The 23,069-nt window shown below is 40.4% G+C and overlaps 1 protein-coding gene across 3 annotated transcripts in view; it reads right to left on the bottom strand.

Annotated features, from left to right (window-relative positions):
- LOC106584340 (leucine-rich repeat-containing protein 7) overlaps positions 1 to 21,847 on the bottom strand; it is a 118,528-nt gene extending 96,681 nt beyond the window's left edge. For all 3 annotated transcript variants that reach the window (XM_082968032.1, XM_045706219.2, XM_045706224.2), the window contains exon 1: positions 21,147 to 21,847. In XM_082968032.1, coding sequence (XP_082824158.1) covers positions 21,147 to 21,171 — 25 coding nt within the window. In that variant the 5' untranslated portion in view covers positions 21,172 to 21,847. The remainder of the gene's footprint in view (positions 1 to 21,146) is intronic.
- Positions 21,848 to 23,069: the final 1,222 nt, after the last annotated feature.

The raw sequence follows: 23,069 nt of genomic DNA, 5'->3' as shown, positions 1-23,069 counted from the left end.
AAAAAAAAAAGATACTTTTTCTTTTAAAATCAAGGATGCAAACTGGTGAGGGCCTAAAAGGTGACACTTTTTTTTTTACACTGAAACTTGCAAAAAAATCCCTGCTAGGGAGAAATGTAGGTTTTAACTAATTAAACCACAAATAATATAATCTACATGATCAATCTGTGTGTAAAATAAAAATGGTTAATGTGAACCTAACCCAACTTAAAAATGTAAAGAAAGCAATCCAATGTTATTTGTTGCCTAGACTTTACTGCAAATGACACTCAAGTCTTGAGAAAAAAACAATACACTAATATTGCAGCTAGCCATGACAGCCTTTATAATAGAACGCTTGTGACCACACACACATACACACATCTAAATATTGCACTTGGGAAGTATAAATAGAATGAAACAGACAGACATTCTATTTTTGCTCTATTATAGTGGTCACTATAGACATTGATCAAGTGCACAAGGCTACATGTGTGCAAAAATAATGTCCACTGAGTAAAACATGTTTTAATCCCCAACACACACACACACACACACACACACACACACACACACACACACACACACACACACACACACACACACGTGTTACTGTCAAGTTCAACACAACAAAAACAATATCTTTGGTCTACACTACACATTATTACATTGTACACTTTTTGCCTGTGGACATCTGTTCTATAATGTGCCCGGCAAAGTATGATACCCTTTGTTGGCATAATTAAAACACTGTAAGGTCTACACCCGTGGTATTAGGCGCATGTGACAAATAACATTTAATTTGAGATCACAAGCTGGTGAATCATACCATTCCTTCTATTGGTGCTTTTCAAAATCAGAGCTGCTGGTTGTCAGTTTCTTTAACTGATCTCTTTCAGGCAGAGAGTACACCTGGCATACCCCTTTATATCCACTGTCTTGACAAAGTGAGAAAGAGGGAAAGTGAGTGGTGTTCCTTTCACCTCTATAGTGGCATCCAGCTTAAACCAGGCCCAGCTACAGCTACACTTGTTTTAACAAGCAACGCCTCATTTTCACCTAATTCTCTCATTCTGAAAAAAAAATTAAGCACATACAGGGAAAACATTAGTTCACAGATAGTAGTTAACTAGCTAACGAACTAACATAAAAAAAAATATCCCCACAGCATATCCCACTGACATTCTGAGAACGTTCTAAGAAAGTTGCGTGATGGTCCCAAGGGAATGTTTGCTGCGGGACCTTTGTCTAGATCCCTGTACTTTCCCAGGACGTAGCTGAGAACTATTTGAGGACTTTCATTTTACTAGTCCTTAGGACTTTGCGTGATGATCCCAGGGAACATTCTCTGGGAGACCTTTATGTAGTTCCCTGTAAGTTAGCAGGACATCACTGAAGACAGGACGTTCTCAGGACTTTCATTTTACTAGTCCTTAGGATGTCGCGTGATGATCCCAGGGAACATTCTCTGGGAGACCTTTATGTAGTTCCCTGTAAGTTAGCAGGACATCACTGAAGACAGGACGTTCTCAGGACTTTCATTTTACTAGTCCTTAGGATGTCGCGTGATGATCCAAAGGGAACTTTCTATAATAATAAATATGCCATTTAGCAGACGCTTTTATCCAAAGAGACTTAACAGTCATACATTTGACCTATGGGTGGTCACGGGAATCAAACCCATAACCCTGGCATTTCAATTGCCATGCTACTACCACTCTTCGGGGGACATTTGTGTACTGTAGTTCCCTGTAAGTTCCCAGGATGTCATGGAGGACCATGTCAGGACTTTAAGACCTTTTTAGGACGTTCTCAGGACTGACATTTTACTAGTCCTTAGGACGTTGTGTGATGGTCACAAGGGAACGTTCTCTAGGGGACCTTTTTCTAGTCCCCGGGGAGGTTTTCTGAGTTTCTTGGGTAGTTGTGTCATGGTCCCCAGGATGTTTTTTTTGTTCCCGGTTGGTCCCAAGAATGTCCTGGAGGACGTTTTTAGCATGTTCTTGAGACATTGTGTCATGGTCCCCTGGAGGTTTTTTCTAGTTCCTGGTTTGTCCCGGGATCATTTTTAGGACATTGGTCGTGGTCTACTGGAAGTTTTGTCTAGTTCCCGTTTTGTCCCGGGGACATTCTTGGGATGTTGTGTCATGGTCCCCTGGAAGTTTTGTCTAGTTCACAATTTGTTGCAGGGATTTCCCGAGGACGTTTTAGGACATTCTTGGGATATTGAGTCATGGTCCCCTGGAGGTTTTGTCTAGTTCACAATTTGTTGCAGGGATTTCCCGAGGACGTTTTTTAAGACTTTCATGGGATGTTGTGTCATGGTCCCATTGAGGTTGTGTCTAGCTCCCGGTTTGTTCCGGGGATGTATTTAGGACGATATTTGGACATTGGTCATGGTCCCCTGGAAGATTTCTCTAGTTCCCAGTTGGTCCCAGGGACGTCCCTGAGGAGATTTTAGCATGTTCTTGAGACGTTGTGTCATGCTCCCCTTGAGGTTTTGTCTAGCTCCCGGTTTGTCCCGGGGACGACCCCAAAGTCGTTTTTAGGACGTTCTTGGGACATTGTGTAATGCTCCCCTGGATGTTTTTGTCACGTGATGGTAGCAGGTGTCTCACACCATTATAAGTAAAGTAATGCAAATGGTATGGGGGTTTTAAGTTAAGAGGTACACTATTCAGCTATATTTGATATTATCAATATGACACCACCTCTGGAGTGTGCTGACCTTTCTGCTGCACCACAAAGACTGTAGAATTTTAGTCCCCATTCATTACCTTTAATACATCTCATTATCAGTTAATCTGACTATTCTGTCAGTGATTTAATTGACTTATTTTAGCTATTTAAGTTTGGGTTTTGAGTATAGTTTTCTAATGTTGGTGGGGCATATTCTATTTTAATGTTACTGAATCACTTTGATTAAAATAATATTTTTTCTTAAGTGTATTTTTAAAAGAGCTGAGATTTACTTTGAAGTGCAAAGTGTAGGAATAGGCCTACAGGTGAAATCAATCATTGATAGATACATGCTGGCGTAGCAGGAAGATCAGAATGCTGTTGAGGTTGTGAGGACATTAAATAATAATTACTGTATGAATAAACATACACAATGTAATCATGTATGTGAAATATATACGTTGAAAACACTGCATGATAAAAGCATGCTACTCTCTGTTTATCATATATGCATAGTCACTTTAACTATACATCCATGTACATACTACCTCAATTGGCCCGACCAACCAGTGCTCCCGCACATTGGCTAACCGGGCTATCTGCATTGTGTCCCACCACCCGCCAACCCCTCTTTTTACGCTACTGCTACTCTCTGTTCATCATATATGCATAGTCACTTTAACCATACCCACATGTACATACTACCTCAATAAGCCTGACTAACCGGTGTCTGTATATAGCCTTGCTACTGTTATTTTCAAAATGTATTTTTACTGTTGTTTTATTTCTTTACTTACACACACACACACACACACACACACACACACACACACACACACACACACACACACACACACACACACACACACACACACACACACACACACACAACCTTTTTTTTGCAGTATTGGTTAGAGCCTGTAAGTAAGCATTTCACTGTAAGGTCTACACCTGTTGTATTCGGCGCACGTGACAAATAAACTTTGATTTGACTTGATTTGGGCATTGTCAAAAGACAAAGAGCTGTTACTGGAACAGTGGCTCACCAATCAGGGCCTTGATGGGCTTGGCAACAGTAACAAGGGGTGATGTGTAATGAAACTAGGGTGCGCACATACCCTTGGCATAATACTTTGTCCCCGGGACAAACCGAGAAGTAGACAAAAACCTCCACATGACCATGACCCAGCGTCCCAAGAACGTTCAGGGGACCATGACAACTTTCCAAGTATGTCCTAAAATGTCCCCGGGGTCATCCCCAGAACAAACCAGGAACTAGACAAAACCTCCAGGGGAACATGACACAACGTCCTGAAGACTTTAGGCGACCATTTCGTGACATCCTAATGACTCATTCTGCAGTGACACTCCCCATCCAACCTGACTTGAAAGGATCCGAAGAGAAGAATGGGAGAAACTCCCCAAATACAGGTGTGCCAAGCTTGTAGCGTCATACACAAGAAGACTCGAGGCTGTAATCGCTGCCAAAGGTGCTTCAACAAAGTACTGAGAAAAGGTTTGAATACTTATGTAAATGTGATATTTCATCTTTATTACATTTGGAAAAATGTAAAATAAATGTGTTTTTGCTTTGGCATTTTGGGGTATTGTGTGTAGATGGATAAAAAAATATATATTTCTCATCAATTTTAGAGTAAGGCTGTAATGTAACAAAATGTGGAAACAGTCAAGGGGTCTAAATACTTTCCGAATGCACAGTAATTCAGAATACTACACCAGGAGTAGACCTATAATTTTGCCACAGAGGATCAATAGCTTTTTTTTTTTTTTAAATGCATAGCTGTGGATTGTGTGTAGCCCAATCACAAGGAATACAGTCAGGTATGAGCGGCAAATCTGTCAGTGAACAGCATGCAGCCAAAACAGGCCTTTTGCAATATTTCAAATACAAATCGCAGGAAAATATGTCTGTAAGCTACCAAAATATTTTATCAACTTCCAAATAGGCCTATTGAGCAAACAGCATTGGTTTACAAAGTAAAACAAAAGAGAGATAGGCTTTTGGCACTTGAGCGCATCAGCCAGCCCTGCTGAGTGAGCGGCACATCATTGAGTTTATTCAGTGAAACTGGAAAGCTTTTTTAGGACTATAATTTCCTCCTCATATTGTATATGTCTCCACAAACCTAGGCCTAGGCTATTGGTGGATTCAAGACGAGGTTGTTTTAACTGATCTCAGTTTGTCAGTGCCAAAATAGCCTGTCATTTCGATCATTTGTGCGGTATAAAAAAATATTCAGTCATGTAAAATTATGTAGAATTGCATGCATTTTTCCTGGACCCTAGGCTAAAACCCCCCAAAAATCCCCATGTGTGCAACTTCTGCAACCACTTCTACACTACGGCTCTATTCCACTAAGCAAAAGCGATGATAATTCATGCGAAGCTTTATTTATTATAAAAGGTGATTATTTTTCATGCGTTCCAGTACCTCAGAGCCCCCCAGGTCACCTCTCTATTGAACTCACTTTTTGTTCCGGCACCTCCCAATTTACAAATTAAGCACTGCCTCTAGCCTACACATATTAGACCATCCTCTGCATCCATTATTACACTCATCCCATTAAGGCCCAACTTTAATGAGTCCTGGGGAACAAGTGACCTTCCCATACAGAACACATTTCACTCTCACACATAACTGCTGCATTTCAGAATTTCTCCATTGATGCATTATTCTGGGAAAGACTCCCCTTGCCTTTGCTAGCACCAATTTAATTTCTTTGTAGTCTGTGCCAGGCAATTTCTCTGCAAGGCTCTCCATCTCCATCTCATGTGCTCATTTATGAGCTACACACAACCCCGATAACCTACAGTACAGATTTTTCCTTTCACTCCTGCTCGCAACACATTTTACCACCTCCCCCTCTCGATATACACCATTATGTACTTTGGCCAACCTCAAGCACCTTTTCCAACACACAACATCAATTTGGGGGCTAATAAAGCATTTAGCATCAGCACATGAAGCATTTAACTGTGCTAAACTACCACTTTAAATATGAAATAACAATTAAGCCGTGTTCTTCATCAAACCTCGTCTCAGTAAATGCAGAGAGGAGAGAAAAGGAGATATTTCGCCTCATCACAGATCGTACATACAGTGCATTCAGAAAGGGGTCAGACCCCTTGACTTCTTCCACATTTTGTTACGTTAGTCCTATTCTAAAATTGATTAAATCGTTTCTTTTCCAGATCAATCTACACACAATAGCCTATGACGACAAAGCAAAAACCTGTTTTTCGAAATTTTTGCACATTTATTACAAATGAAAAACTGAAATATCACACATTTACATAAGTATTCAGACCCCTTACTCAGTACTTTGTTGAAGCACCTTTGGCAGCTATTACAGCCTCGAGTCTTCTTGGGTATAACGCTACAAGCTTGGCAAACCTGAATTTGGGGAGTTTCTCCCATTCTTCTCTGCAGATCCTCTCAAGCTCTGTCAGGTTGATCAATGGAAACAGGATGCACCTGAGCTCAATTTCGTGTCTCATAGCAAAGGGTCTGAATACTTATGTAAATAAGGTATTTCAGTATTTTGATAATTTATTTGACCTGTTTTCACTTTGCAATTAGGGGGTATTGTGTGTAGTTAATGAGGAAAACAATGAATTGAATCAATTTTAGAATAAGGCTGTAACGTAACAAAATGTGGAAAAAGTCAAAGGGTCTGAATACTTTCCAAATGCACTGTACAGTAAGCCTGTCCCACTTCACATCCCAATCTGCCTGAGAGGGGAACTGTGTGTGTGTGTGTGTGTGTGTGTGTGTGTGTGTGTGTGTGTGTGTGTGTGTGTGTGTGTGTGTGTGTGTGTGTGTGTGTGTGTGTGTGTGTGTGTGTGTGTGTGTGTGTGTGTGTGTGTGTGTGTGTGTGTGTGTGTGTTGTGAGGAGACATGAAAGTTGCTTGGAGGTAGCTGAAACAGCCTGCAATCTCATTGAGGCAGCAGTAATCAGGTCCATGTTAGACAACAAGGGGCCTGACACCAGACTGTCTCTGTACCACAGAGTGGCCCAGGCCTGATAAGCAGCACAACAGTAACTAGTGCTTGTGGCTTCGGAACATATCATCAACAAGGCTTTGTAAATCTGTTTTACCACTACAGTGATCTCCGCCGGTGTTATAGATGGCTGCAACAAACAACACTGATACACTTGGACTTAGTTGCTGCCCAGCAGCAGTTAAGAGGAAATAATTAATACAGGGCCTTTATAAACATCAAAACAAAAACTTAAAAGCCCCACTTAGAAATAATTAAAGGAACAATGTTGTTTATCGACGACTTTCCAGTGCATAGCTAATGTAATAGATATGCTGCCTGAGCATGCAGGCTCTCACATGATACTTCATTCTCCTGAGTGGCCTAGAACCACTTTCAGAGATAATCCAAAGCAAGTTTAAAAATGGCTCTGTTGGAGAGCATCCAGCTCTCTTCTTCTCCTCCTCGCATGAGCTTCACCCTGAGAGTGACTGGTGATCTACAAAACTGATTCCGGGGATCAAAATCCTGTTACACTTAATCAGTGAAGTTCTCCACTGACACCTCCATGATTTGGGACTGACAGAGGAGAGCTTCTGCTAAATTACTGTCCTTACATCACCACACCCAACAGGACGAATGATGAAAATATTTCTAATAAGCTGGAGAAAAGCTAATGTTTTATTTTTTGTTTTTCATCAGAAAATAGTGATTTGATGTTGACGTGAGTGAACTGAAAGAGAGGAAAGGCTGGTCAACAGTGTGCATTAGAAAGCAGGCTGGGGAACGAGGCATTGGTAAATAATCAACCTGCATTGTCTAATTGGGATTCCAGTGGTGACGCAGCGGGCCATACCATTCAGAACTCTGGGAAAGGATTAAAGAAGAAGAAAACAGACCCAATCCAGTATGCTTTGATTTCTTATAACAATATTTGCAACAAAAACATGATGTCTAAACTGGTACAGGAGGACAAAAACTAGGAACTGACTAAAACAATACAAAGCAGTCGCAGGGCTCTCCGATGTCAAGTGAAACCATTGCCAAAATTCCATCACAAAATAAAAGCTCGCTCTACCTTAGGTGCTACCCAATGGACTGGCCTGAAATCACTCTGACAGCAACAATGTGCAAAGAATAGGATTTTAGAAAACCAAAACGAGCAATTCATGAACCCCTGTCCTTGATACTATAAAAGCTACAGTAAATTCTACATTATGTGTTCGCCAAAACTTGACAAGGTTAAGCACTGAGAATGAAAAATCCTTTACTATATTTCATGAAACTATTATGATTAGCAGCAGGCCATGCAAGAATTTATAACATATATTATTTATCTCAGATTTTACTTTAACCTACTTCAGAATTCTATGCAGTGCAATATAATGGTATGAAGCTAAATGCAAAGACTGATACAAAGATAGATAAGACTGCTTTACAGAAGATGCAAACAATGCACATCTTCATTCACAGAATGACTATGATGACTTTCATTGGTGCTCACCCAGCGGGCAACACTTAGAACGGGACATCATAATAACGTGACATTCTTTTGTTTGTTGGGTAATATGGTTTATCCCCTCCCCTTCCCTGTTATGCTGATTGCATTGGTCCCAATCAACGCTGTTGGTGGAACCGATCACACAACCCTAAGATATCAAAATAGTATTATTTATTTCAACATTACTGGAAGACTGTGCAACACACATAACACGTCACGGGCAAGGTAGATTCTGTGAGTTTTTAGACCCTTATGTACAGTTGAAGTGGGAAGTTTACATACACTTAGGCTGGAGTCATTAAAACTCATTTTCAACCACTCCACAAATTTCTTGTTAACAAACTATAGTTTTGGCAAGTCGGTTAGGACATCTACTTTGTGCATGACAAGTAATTTTTCCTACAACTGTTTACAGACAGATTATTTCACTTATAATTCACTGTATAACAATTCCAGTGGGTCAGAAGTTCACATACACTAAATTGACTGTGCCTTTAAACAGCTTGGAAAATTCCAGAAGTGCAAATCAATCCCAGAACAACAGCAAAGGACCTTGTGAAGATGCTGGAGGAAATAGGTACAAAAGTATCTATATCCACAGTAAAACAAGTCCTATATCGACATAACCTGAAAGGCCGCTCAGCAAGGAAGAAGCCACTGCTCCAAAACCGCCATAAAAAAAGCAAGACCACGGTTTGCAACTGCACATGGGGACAAAGATCGTACTTCTTGGAGAAATGTCCTCTGGTCTGATGAAACAAAAATATAACTTTTTGGCCATAATGACCATCATGATGTTTGGAGGAGAAAGGGGGAGGCTTGCAAGCCGAAGAACACCATCCCAACCGTGAAGCACGGGGGTGGCAGCATCATGTTGTGGGGGTGCTTTGCTGCAGGAGAGACTGGTGCACTTCACAAAATAGATGGCATCATGAAGGAGGAAAATTATGTAGATATATTGAAGCAACATCTCAAGACATCAGTCAGGAAGTTAAATCTTGGTCGCAAATGGGTCTCCAAATGGACAATGACCCCAAGCATACTTACAAAGTTGTGGCAAAATGGCTTAAGGACAACAAAGTCAGTCAAGGTATTGGAGTGGCCATCACAAAGCCCTGACCTCAATCCGATAGAAAATTTGTGGGCAGAACTGAAAAAGCATGTGCGAGCAAGGAGGCCTACAAACCTGACTCAGTTACACCAGCTCTGTCAGGAGGAATGGGCCAAAATTCACCCAACTTATTGTGGGACGCTTGTGGAAACTTCTGACCCACTGGGAATGTGATGAAAGAAATAAAAGCTGAAATAAATCACTCTACTATCATTCTGACATTTCACATTCTTAAAATGAAGTGGGGATCCTAACTGACCTAAAACAGGGAATTTTTACTAGGATTAAATGTCAGGAATTGTGAAAAACTGAGTTTAAATGTATTTGGCTAAGGTGTATGTAAACTTCCGACTTCAACTGTAGGTGTCATAACCAGCCATAAAATAACTAAATATATGTCACAACAGGTCTAAATATATGTCATGATAGTGTTATGACCATATTTTCTGCCCAACAGGTTTCTATTGGGCACAAAATAATCTGAAACACAACCAACAAGTACAGCAAATGCAACCAACAAATTTGTAGTCACAAACTTGATGTAGTCATTGCGTGCTATGAATATGGGACCAAATATTTAACTTTTTACTACTTTAATACACGTATAAGTGAATTTGTCCCAATAGTTTTGGTCCCCTAAAATGGACTATGTACAAAAAGTGCTGTAATTTCTAAATGGTTCACTCGACAGTCTAGACTTTAACCTCATAGTCACTCTATAATTTCAAATCCAAAGTGCGGGAGTACAGAGCCAAAACAACAGCATTTGTCACTGTCCCAATACTTTTGGAGTCACTGTACAGTATCTCCACTGTTTATAGCAGCAGTATGGACTCAAGTGCTGCACTTCTCAAATAACATCATTTAAAAAATGAAATCCAATGGGAGAATCAGGTGTAATGACAGGTCAATGGAATGAGCTCCATTCAATAGCGGTTACCGTCGCGTCATCATACAAGCACATCTAAAACAGAACATGCTTCCTCAGCAGAAAAGGACCGCTTTCGATATACTGATACCTGCAGTTTAAGTGAATCAAAGCTCTATGAACTCGGTCTAAATTCAGAACTGTGAGTTGTTCTGAGAGCTGGAAGGAGTGACCAGGGAGAACAATCTCTGGAAAGTTATAGGAAACCTTGTAAAACTTGTCCAATACCGTATCTTTGATTCCTCCATTCTTTTTCTTCATATAGCGCTGATTAAATGGGGTATTATGAAGTAATCCACCCTATCTAATATCTCATTTGAGCACTGGGGAATTAGGCCCAACTCAAAACATTAGACAAATCTTACAATGTGAAAAGGTCACTATTTGTTATTGTTACTACAAAAAGAGATGACAGTGACTGATTGGACGAATGAGCCAAATCTGTGTTCAAATCCTGCTAGTGCTCTGAAGCAGTGTATTTCTCTTCCTTTTCATCTCAAAAGTGTTATTACAGAGTGTTGTGCCATTCCCTCAGGCCTGAGCAGAGCATGACATCTCCATCCTGATAGGGCCCTGCAGAGAGAGGGCAAGGATGGTTTAAGGTGCCCTGTAATCTGGGAGAATAGTGGAATTACACAGCAGCAATGTAAAGCGTTCTCTGAATTGAACCGTCCGGTCAGCATTCTTCACAGATCCTCCCTCTCTATGGACCACTAATGCCACCCACAACACCCATCAACCAGCCGTAGAACCACTAACCAGAAACATGTGAGGTTATTACAACCCCAGAGCTCATTGTTGAAGGCCATCAGCCATGATTCATGTGGAAATTATATTGCATCACAGTTGCATCTTATCAAATCAATGAAATGTATTTATAAAGCCCTTTTTACATCAGCCGATGTCAAAGTGCTGTACAGAAACCCAGCCTAAAACCCCAAACAGCAAGCAATGCAAATGACATGTAGTAGCTAGAGTCATACTCCTAATGTATGTGGTATATTCATGCACTTGACAGAATGTAGGTTGAATCAACCTCTACTTTCTATTGAAGTCCTCACTTCCTCCTTGACAACAACCGTGGCTATGTATACAATTTTCATACTTGTAGAAGTACAGCTTTGCTATAAAGACCCCAACCATGATGGCTTTTCACGTACTACTGAATAAATCCACATTGCTGTGTGTCACCCTCACACCTGCAGTGAGGCGAGAGAGAAAAAGGAGAAGAATATATACAGTACCAGTCAAAAGTTTGGACACACCTACTCATTCAAGGGTTGTTCTTTATTTTTACTATTTTCTACATTGTAGAATAATAGCACTGAGAAAAAGGAGGAAAAAGGAGAATATATTCTGCTTCGTTTTCTCTCTCACCTCACTGAGGGTGATGACCATAAGTATGTGGACAATGTAGAAAATAGTTGGAAAAAATCAAGAAAACCCCTGGAATGAGTAGGTGCGTCCAAACTTTTGACTGGTACTGTAGATAACACCCATACATTCATACTAACACACGCATGCAAACACTCACATACAGTCCATTCGGAATGTATTCAGACCCCTTGACTTTTTGTCATTATGGGGTATTGTGTGTAGATTGATGAGAAAAAACAAACAATTTAATCAATTTTAGAATAAGGGAAGGGGTCGGAACACTTTCCCGAATGCACTGCATGCTGCTGCTACTCTGTTTATCATATATCCTGATGCCTACTCACATTTCCTCTACTGATTACTGCATTGTTGGGAAAGAGCAAGCAAAAATGACATTTCACTGTACTTGTGCACGTGACAATAAAAACATTAAACTTGATGTGCACTTAATGACACGGGATTCAAAAGGTAGATATTCTTGATGTAAATTTTTTTAGTGATATAAAAAATGAAATGCCCATGTAAGAAAGAGTAAACCGGCATTTTTACAACCATTGGGAGATACTGGACATAGTGACAAACAGAAATAATATCAGTAGATGCTTAATACCCTCCAAACATTCTACATCCAGCTTACAGAAGCAACAGTTCCTAAATCCAAGCTATTAACAGCATATTAAGAGAATAGGTGAATCATCCAAGTATGTCTGCATGCAAGAGTTTGTATTAGTGCTATATAATGAAGCACCTTTTCAATAAATATGACAGGCTGATGTTTAGCCAACAAGGTCAAATAATGTATTTTTATCCCACATTAATTTATTTTTATTAAATCTTTTCAATTTAGCAGATGCTCTTATCCAGAGCAACTTACTGTAGTGAGTGCATATATTTTCATACTTTTATACTGGTCCCTCGTGGGAATCGAACACACAACCCTGGTGTTGCAAGTGCCGTGCTCTACCAACTGAGCTACATGGGACAAGAGGATCAGATATTTAATAACAAACATACCCCATCAAAACGACAAAGAAGCCATGAAAATCATGCTAAGTTATGGTTTGTACAGAGTGTAAAAGGAGTTGTATGGTAAATCAGAGGTCTGCAATGGAAGTGCAGCATTTACGATGATACGGCCTCTGCAGAAATCAGGGCCTTCATACATACATCCTGCGCTTCGTGGAGCAGAGCAGAGCTGTTGAGCAGAGCTGTTGTGAAGGAAATTGTCAGGGAATTGAGTTTGTGTTTATGCAGGACCTCCCGCACCCACCTACCGTCAACCAATCATGTCAATGCGGAGCTATAAGGAGCCCTCCGCATTGTTACAAGATTTGGGAGGCACACAGCGATGCGGTACAGAGCTCAATTTGGCCTCAGCATGTCTCCGGAGGCTCCGCAATTGCGTCACACCCTCCATACAGAGCCTCCGACCACATTTTCGGCTCAAACACAAATGGGCTTTTATCCAAGATAATGGTGTTCAGCTCATCATACCTATTCTTTACTTTGAAAAAAAGAGTGAACAGCTGGTAATAAAGGTTAATGAAACATGCAGAATGGGACGTGTTTCAATTGTGATCTCTGACAATTAATGCATTAGCTCATTCCTTTTCTGACACGTGCAGGTAATTTTCTATGAACCTATATCAGCAGGAATGAAATGAAATTAGGTCTCTGTCTATCTAAAATTGGCCGATTTAGAACAGAATTGGTTTTTAAATGCAGTATTGGAATGAGTTCTTCAAAATAAGTTAACATGAGCCAGAAACTCAAGCTAGCTGGCTAACTCTACCCCAATTGATTCTCAGGAGCACAGTCTCACTACACCTTCGGGAGAGCAAAAGGAGATAGCATTCACTTTAGGTACAACAAGGTAGTGTACAGGTTCATTTGAGTACAGTACAGCCTTCCCTACTACAGCAAGCATTCATGTAGGGTTCAAACACATAGTGAACTCAATAGTATCAGTTGACTGCAGCTTTATAAAATTACACATCTGTTTGGGTCTTCAGGCACATGACGAGTAGACATAATATAATGATTGACTAGGAGTTGTGTTGTTGTCCTGAGATCTACCTCAGAGGCTATTATCTGCCATCCTCATCTCGCCTTTTCCCTCTAGCCAAGCCTGGCCAATGGCAGCCCTGCTGAGACACAAATCAAAGCTGACTGCTGCTTGCCCTGTCTGTCCACTCAGACTACACACTTTTGTCAGCTGCCTGTTAGCACATGGTTAGCCACTCTCTATACATTCAGCATAAATGTACAGCATACTGTACATTAGTCTTGCTTGGCCAGACTTACAGAATAAAGAGGTCAGGTCTAATTTGACGACAAGACAAGATGTGCATTGATCAAATTGGATGATTCTTAAAATGCAACTTCAGACTTTGTCAGCTTAACAAGTTGTTATGGGTCTTCCTAGGATATCAGTGGCCCTTCAGATTCAGAATATAAAAACGTGCAGAAAGATGAGTTTTTATTACTCGTCTTCTCCAGTCAATTTCCGTAATTTCTATAGTTGAGATAATGGAACCCAAAAGGCAGGAATACTTTTACTCGCTAATGTGGGAACTCATACTAGAAGAAAAAAGCCAGTAGATTCATACAAAAACAACTGTCCTTTCAGACAGGCAGAATAAGGCACAGAGCCAGGATGAACCCATGGCTATACAAGCCAGCCAAAGCCTACCCTTTCTAATTTTGCACTTCATATAGTGGATCAATAGTTGAGAATTATTGGAAAGGAGAATGGGCAAAAGGAAATTCCTCAAGTGATACAGTCCATGTTGCTTCATGGTGCTATAATTATTAGGAGTAATAGGCTAGGTTGTCACAAAACATCAGACATCAGATGGTTTCTTGTTTTCAAGCCTGAGGGGGAAAAGTGATCTGTTTGTTTTTATCCCAGAAATAATGTAAAGGGTTAGTCCATTCTTTCTACACTACTGTTCTTTATGGTCGAGGTCCAGGTAATGAAAATGCAGTGCCACATAATCATAGAGAGGTGAGACCTTACACAGAAAGAACATTTAATACTGCTCAATGTAGCAGTTTGCCTCTCTCTCAATTCAATTCAATTCAAGGACTTTATTGGCATGGGAAACACATGTTAACATTGCCAAAGCAAGTGAAATAGATAATAAACAAAAGTGAAATAAACAATAACAATTAACAGTAAACATTACACTCACAGAAGGTCCAAAAAAATAAAGACATTTAAAATGTCATATTTGGTCTATATACAGTGTTGTAACGATGTGCAAATAGTTAAAGTACAAAAGGAAAAATAAATAAACTTAAATATGGGTTGTATTTACAATGCTGTTTGTTTCTTCACTGGTTGCCATTTTCTTGTGGCAACAGGTCACAAATCTTGCTGCTGTGATGGCACACTGGTATTTCACCCAGTAGATATCGGAGTTCATCAAAATTGGGTTTGTTTTAAAATTCTTTGTGGATCTGTGTAATCTGAGGGAAATATGTCTCTAATATGGTCATAGATATGGCAGGAGGTTAGGAAGTGCAGCTCAGTTTCCACCTCATTTTTGTGGGCAGTGTGCACATAGCCTGTCTTCTCTTGAGAGCCAAGTCTGCATATGTCGGCCTTTCTCAATAGCAAGGCTATGCTCATTGAGTCTGTACATAGACAAAGCTTTCCTTAAGTTTGGGTCAGTCACAGTGGTCAGGTATTCTGCCACTGTGTACTCTCTGTTTAGGGCCAATTAGCATTCTAGTTTGCTCAGTTTTTTTGTTAATTCTTTCCAATGTGTCAAGTAATTATCTTTTTGGTTTCTCATGATTTGGTTGGGTCTAATTGTGTTGCTGTCCTGGGGCTCTATGAGGTCTGTTTGTGAACAGAGCCCCGGGACCAGCTTGCTTAGGGAACTCTTCTCCAGGTTATCTCTCTGTAGGTGATGGCTTTGTTATGGAAGGTTTGGGAATCGCTTCCTTTTAGGTGGTTGTAGAATTTAACAGCTCTTTTCTGAATTTTGATAATTAGCGGGTATCGGTCTAATTCTGCCCTGCATGCATTATTTGGTGTTTTACGTTGTACACGGAGGATATTTTTTGCAGAATTCTGCATGCAGAGTCTCAATTTGGTGTTTGTCCCATTTTGTGAATTCTTGGTTGGTGAATCAAGTATTTTTAGCCAGATCCTAATTGGTATGTCGAATTGTATGTTCCTTTTGATGGTATAGAAGGCCCTTCTTGCCTTGTCTCTCAGTTCGTTCACAGCTTTGTTGAAGTTACCTGCGGTGCTGATGTTTAGGCCGTATAGTTTTTTGTGTGCTCTAGGGCAACGGTGTCTCTCTCTCTTTCTTTCTGCCGCTCTCCTTACCACACACTGCATATGAATGAATGCAATTAGACATGGCCGACTGGCACCCTGATCCACAATGCAGGCTGATAGGGATATTTACCACACTCACAACAGCTCTTTACCACTTTAAGCAAGAAAAGGCACTCGATAATTAATTGAGATTATGCTGTGAGAAATATGCAGTGCTTCTGCATTCAGCACAGGTGGCAAAGGGATACAGATTGTAATCGCTGGCTCTCTTTTCTTATCCACTCTGAGTTATCCATTGAGTTTTACAGATTAGAATAGACTCAACACACCTTAAAACTACTCAGCAGGAGGAAACAATATCCTAGAAGGCTTTAACAGGGGTTGTTTATAGTGGATAAATGAAGTTAAATGGTAGAATATGGCCCAATGCTTGTAAACCCATGAAGAGCATTTTGTGACTTGCTGACAGTAAAACTTACCACCCTTGGTGACTAATATCTAAATGCCTCCATATTATTTTATGCAATGAAGTGAACAACTGTCAGGCAGGCAGTAATAAATTAAAACAGATGAGCTATTCCCCTCAATGTGTACACTCTGACGTTGGAAATGAGGAAGTCAATTTATTCAAGTCATTACAGTATATTGCCCTCTCAATCAGTATCTTTTCATTGAAATGTCTAATAAAACACAGCCTGCTGTACAGGTGTAGGATCTTATTTTGAGCCAGTTTGCTACGGCAGGAAAATAATCCTGCAGCAACAGGACATGTGAATTGTTATATGGATTATAATTCGTGGATATTTTTTGTAGAGGTTGATACATTATACGTTAGGGCAAATACAGTCTGATATTTTAAAGTAGAAATTAAAAACTTCTGAAGCCTTTTTAAACTTAGAATACACTACAAGTTTGCATTTCCTGCCAAGCAGAAAAGTTCTCATCAAATAAAGAGTGATCAAATTAAGATCCTACATCTGTATATTGCGAGTAGAAAGACAGATATTACAGCAACTTACGTTGCTTAGTTACAAGACAAACTACAGATGATTAAATGCTACTAGCAATAGAAACCCCAACCGTATCAAAACTGGATAATAATAACACAGATGCCTCATCTTGTACCTGATGGTGACACTTAAATCATCAGAAGGACAGATATTAGCGCAAGCTTATTGCTGTGTCCTCTGTTATAACTGCAATGCAATAGTTATACCCCTCCATGGTAGAGCCAGACACAGGAAGCTTTATTTCCAGAGAGCATCTGATGAGCTCAACATTGGGTTATAGGAGATAAGGATTTGACCTGGATTCTGCAATGCCTCGTCTCCAAGCCAACAGTGGGGTTCCCTTGGCAACTCAAAGCAGACACACCATAAGGTAATTAAGAAGGAATAGCATATTTGGCAGATTCTGAAATGTGTCTTTAAGAGGTAGTGGGAGTGGCCAAACACACACCGATTTGGACATATTATGTGACACTTTCTGGTAATATGTTGTGGTTGAGGCGGCTGTCCAGACAGGGGCCGGGTGGATGGGTAGATGGTAGATGAGCTGCCCTGCCCTTGGCGACAGGCCCCATGGCTCTCCCACAGCGGCTGGCAGGGATCCAGGGGAATCAGGCCTGCCTGCCCTGCCTGGCTCCTCTCCTCTCTCTTTCTGCTACTGAAGAGAGGCCCCATTAATCTCCTGCCAGCGCCAGGGCCCATCATACAAACATCACTCCCCTTACACTGTCACTCCCAAATGTTGTGCTGCAGTCAGGCCTGATCCATTCCCATGGCAGTGTTTATGGGAGACACCACCATCGCCGCCACACCTAATCTCCTCCGTGCAATCCCACCGCAGGCCCGGGAGTGTAAAGTCTCCTGCCCATATGACTAACAATCAAACCACTCTCCACTTTAAGCTCCCATCAGTGAACAGAAAATCAACTGCGGTGTAGATACCATACCAATTTTGACAACTGACTCCTATTGGCATCTATCAAGGTAAAAAATAAAGTAGAAAGTGAAGAGGAACTGAGAATAGATACTGTAGGATAAAATAGGTCCAAGCATGTAACTGTATTCTCTCTGTAATATTGATTTCCTCTTCAGTTTTGACTTCAGAGTTGCATTTGTTGCCCTGGTATCTTGCTTCAGCAATGAATACACAGACTGGTGGGGAGGAGTGAAGTAAAATATCTGAGAAGAATACTGTTAGTAGAAATATATTGTATTTATTTGCAAAATGTGATGGCTGACATTTTCAGTGTGGGAGATGGACTTACCAGTGAAATATTATGAATAAGATACTGCATGTAAGGAAGCACAGACAGCAGCTGCCCATGACCATGGACAAATGCCACACCAAAGAACACCTCGTCCACTGTGTTTACAGATCCAGGAAGGGTCGCTAACATTTACATCACTTGGCACTATTTATTCTACATCTAAATTCCAGGAAAGGGTAGTCCTCTAAACTTCAGAACTATATTTAGACTTGTAAAATATGAAAAGATAGTAATTGATTTGTCATTAGCAGTTGTTAAACTAACAGCAACTCTACAAATGTACAATTCATTAACACACAAACATAAAACGCATTTATGTTAATTGATGAAACCCACAAATAGGGTTATGGCCGGGGGCTTAACCAAGTTGAAGATAATTTGATTATTTCTGCTTCCACTGCAGTTGTTTTAAGAGCACTTAAGTGGCAAATGTGTGATTACTAAAGGTTGAGATATATTAAAACCCCTAAAAGTCTAAGCACTTGGGATGGGGAGGGGGGTTCTACTAAGCTAACATATGGAATTGTTTTAAGATGGTCATACCATGGATGATTTAGCTATTTGAGTTAGAATTTCAGGACCCTGTAGGTAAAAAATATATACAAATATTATTTGATAAATCATTGAATTTGGCCTGTACTGCTATAACCCATAGAAACGCATTTAATAACACATTCATAAATGGAAAAACAGACATTCCTTAGGATTTATTGTTTGACTAAGGTTTTGAAGTGACTGTCCCATATCTAGGAGATATAAGAAAGCTCAGGAATAATATATATATTTTTTTAACAGATATTTAACTCCTTTTTGGGGGGGGCACAAAACTACTTCCAGTACCGGGTTACCTTCAGACGAGTCCCATGACACTTGTGGGGGTTGTAGAACCAATTGGAAACGACCATCGCGTTCGTGAGAGTCCCCCCCTTTCCATAATAGGGTCATATTAGTTTGTAAAACGGTTCGGACACTAGAGACAGAAGTTGGCTCATCGGCTGTACCTACTTCAGAAAAGTCCCATGGGGCACGGAGAACACCATTGTGTTCGTGAGAGCCTCATCTTTCCATAGTTTGTAGGCCAAACCGTTCGGACGCTACAGTGCGGATGGCCGACATAGGTGGATGCGGTTAATTGAGACGAAGCCCATGAGAGATATCTCTAGCTTAAACAGCCTGATTTTTATGGGGATTTTTATATTATGTTAATTAGACTGATCCACGGGTGCGTTAATCAACTCTTAACGGGAAAGACATGTTGTCAACTTTGAATGGCTAGCTAACTTTAACAGTACAGCCTGGAGCAGTTAGCTGCTGCCTCTCTGCCACAGTGAAGTGACTATTAACTGGCAGGTTGAGCTTTCATCTGCTCCCTTCAAAGGCACAAAATGTGAACAGTACCTGCTTACTAATGAGAATGGAAGACAGCTTTCAACCAGTAGCAGCAAAAATATGAACCAAATGAAAAATTAAACACCTTAGTCAAACATATGCAAAAAGGAAGCTGTCAATGGCAAATTAAGCTGTATCCTTGACTGGACCTCTAAACAGATACATTCCCATAAGTTGCAACAGGATTTAGACACAAGCTAACCTGCATCATGGCAATGCATTATCAGTTTGAGTGACCTAATTAAGCCACTCATAAAACAGCAGGCAATTCGTGACCTTCTCAATAATTGATCAATTTAAGAAACAGTTGATTGGATTGAGATTGGATTGTACTATGGGACAACTAATAGACCCATATGCTTCCTTTTTGGGGGATATATATATAGAATACATATATAAAACAGAATACCACCATGGATACAATTTTTATGTATCTGTGTCCCATATGAAGAAAATTAGAGGTAGTTTCACGAGCCAATGCTAACTAGCGTTAGCACAATGACTGGAAGTATACAGGAGCAGTTAGCATGCTAGCTCTTCCAGTTCATCCATCTCTAGTGAAATAGATAAATGGCTTCATTTTAAAAAAAAAAATCTAGAACATTTTCGGGATGGAAAAGCCATTTCAGTGACAACTTAAACAACCAAAACCATATTTGAGAACTAACAATCAAATAAAAGCTACAAAGTCAGGGATAATCGAAAATTCCAAAAACTGGGCATTCAGGACCCATGCACATTGATGTTATAACGTTTGAGCAGAGGAAGACAGCATTAACCATGGCAAAATGCATAGAATTGCTGGAAATCAGCTTCAAATCTGCAAAATGTTCTCTCAGCTCAATGGAGAATTATTTTTTGAATTGCAGAAAATGTACTTTTTAGCAGCAACATTTTCCCTCCTCCGCCAAGACACCTTTACCTTCATATCTAATAGGCTATGTTAGTTTTCACTTCCTCTTCCAATGAACTGTGGGGAGGTCAAAATAATATACCAAATCTATTCATTTTGAGATGGTTTACTTCTACTTGCAATTATAATTCACCTGATGATAGGACAACACAGGTTTGCATGGGCGGGGGTCCCTGCCTGGGCGGGGGTCCCTGCCTGGGCGGGGGTCCCTGCCTTGGCAAGAAAAGTTCAAAAAACCCTGTTCTAAGATGAGCAGGGTTCACCTTGAACAGCTCTGATACCAGAGGCACAATCATGTCAATCATGAATATCAGGGACAAGTAGCAAGCCTGATGTAACCTATACTGTAGATTAACGAAATACTAATAATGGGTATAGTTAATTCTAATATAATTACAACCAAGTCTTTATCAAACTTGAGTCCCAACTAAAGGAAATTATGCTGGTTTGTAACATAACATTCTCAATTAAGACACACTACCTCACTTGCATTAATCACATCTACCTGAGGTGAATGCAGATCACTGCTAGCCTATATGTGAAATGTGTACATCATCTTCCAATTTTTTTAATCAAATGGTAACATTTGTGATCAATTGAGTGAGCTACAATATTTAATTAATTATGTCATTGCTCACTAAACAGTTTCCTAGTGATGGCAAGGCTTTACGGTATTAACAATAAAATTGTCACTTACGTTGTAGATGTGAGTAATTGTCCATTGGATTGTTTTCCAGAATTTCTTTGAATCCAATTGTAATTCCAACACCGGGCCGTAGCCTTCTGTAGCAGGTCTATGCAGGGGTGAGTAGCCTATTCAAGGAGCATCGAACCATGGTGCGGTTTCAGTGTGCCTTCCAGTGGCAAGGAATGAACGGGTCTCTTTCAAGACAGAACAAATGAGCGTCCACATGCTGACCATATACGCTAGACTGTTAACAAATCATACAATTGTATTCCTATTCTAAGAGCAGATTTCAGGAGATGATAGGCTATTGATCAAGCTGCTGCGGGAATGCGCTTTATATCATTGTAAACCGATAGATGACCACCCAGCCATTGATCCCCATACTTTTATCAAAGTGTTCAAGTTCATAATGCAATTCTAATCTTCCTTACGCATAGGCTACAATCCCGTTTAGGCGAGGTGCACATACACCGCAAAAAGAACCGGGCTGGCTGAGGCTGATTGGGGTTTCATAGATTACGCTCATTGGGTGATTCCGTCATCGAATTTCGAGGCAAGCACGGGTTAAGTCCTCTGTCCTCCACGAAAAATGTCGATGTCCTTCTTGGTGAGGTTACTGGAGGACTACTTACGAATGAAATGAAACGAGCGTTTCCTCTCCTTGCATCGATATGAGAGAGGAGGCTTAACCGGGACGCAAGAGGAGTGGTCTGCGTGCATACGCGCGTGAGTAAAGTGCGCTGCAGGGGAAAAACTGAGTTAGGATAAGACCTGATTAAACCGTTCATAAAACTAGAACTCCACTCCACTCTGACCACTGCTCCACCGCCGTCTAGAATCGCTAGAGCCTGCCATATACTATACCGTATTATATTTGGATAAAACCCTTCTATGTCGATTTTAACGAACAGTATAGCCAACTTTCAGTGAACTAAAAGTCCACTAATGGGGTTTAACACAGTATTTTTCAGCCTATTATTGCATATTGCTTTCACCCTTTATCTTCCAGATATAAATTTGGGCAAGCAATCTCAGCACTCTCCATATTAGACACGCAGAGGAATGGTGAGCACACAGACCATATTTGGCTTTATTAGAAATATGCTGCATCTGTATGGAAAAATGGATTGAGGTCCAGTTACCTGTTGTTATACCTACAGTTGAAGTCAGAAGTTTACATACACCTTAGCCAAATACATTTAAACTCCGTTTTTCACAATTCCTGACATTTAATCATGGTAAGAATTCCCTGTCTTAGGTCAGTTAGGATCACCACTTTATTTTAAGAATGTGAAATGTCAGAATAATAGAAGAGAGTGATTTATTTCATATTTTATTTCTTTCATCATATTCCCAGTGGGTCAGAAGTTTACATACACTCAATTCGTATTTGGTAGCATTGCCTTTAAATTGTTTAACTTGGGTCAAAGTTTTGGGTAGCCTTCCACAAGCTTCCCACAATAAGTCGGGTGAATTTTGGCCCATTCCTCCTGACAGAGCTGGTGTAACTGAGTCAGGTTTGTAGGCCTCCTTGCTCACACACTCTTTTTCAGTTCTGCCCTCAAATGTTCTATAGGATTGAGGTCAGGGCTTTGTGATGGCCACTCCAATACCTTGACTTTGTTGTCCTTAAGCCATTTTGCCACAACTTTGGAAGTATGTTTGGGGTCATTGTCCATTTGGAAGACCCATTTGCGACCAAGCTTTAACTTCCTGACTGATGTCTTGAGATGTTGCTTCAATATATCCACATAATTTTCTTACCTCATGATGCCATCTATTTTGTAAAGTGCACCAATCCCTCCTGCAGCAAAGCACCCCAACAACATGATGCTGCCACCCCCATGCTTCATGGCTGGGATGGTGTTCTTCGGCTTGCATTTCTTCAAAAAGTACAATAATTGTCCCCATGTGCAGTTGCAAACCATAGTC

The sequence above is a fragment of the Salmo salar genome, chromosome 23 (genome assembly GCF_965601325.2).
Source record: "Salmo salar chromosome 23, fSalSal1, whole genome shotgun sequence".
In the NCBI taxonomy this organism is placed as follows: Eukaryota; Metazoa; Chordata; class Actinopteri; order Salmoniformes; family Salmonidae; genus Salmo; species Salmo salar.
This window is presented reverse-complemented; position numbering and strand designations above follow the sequence as displayed.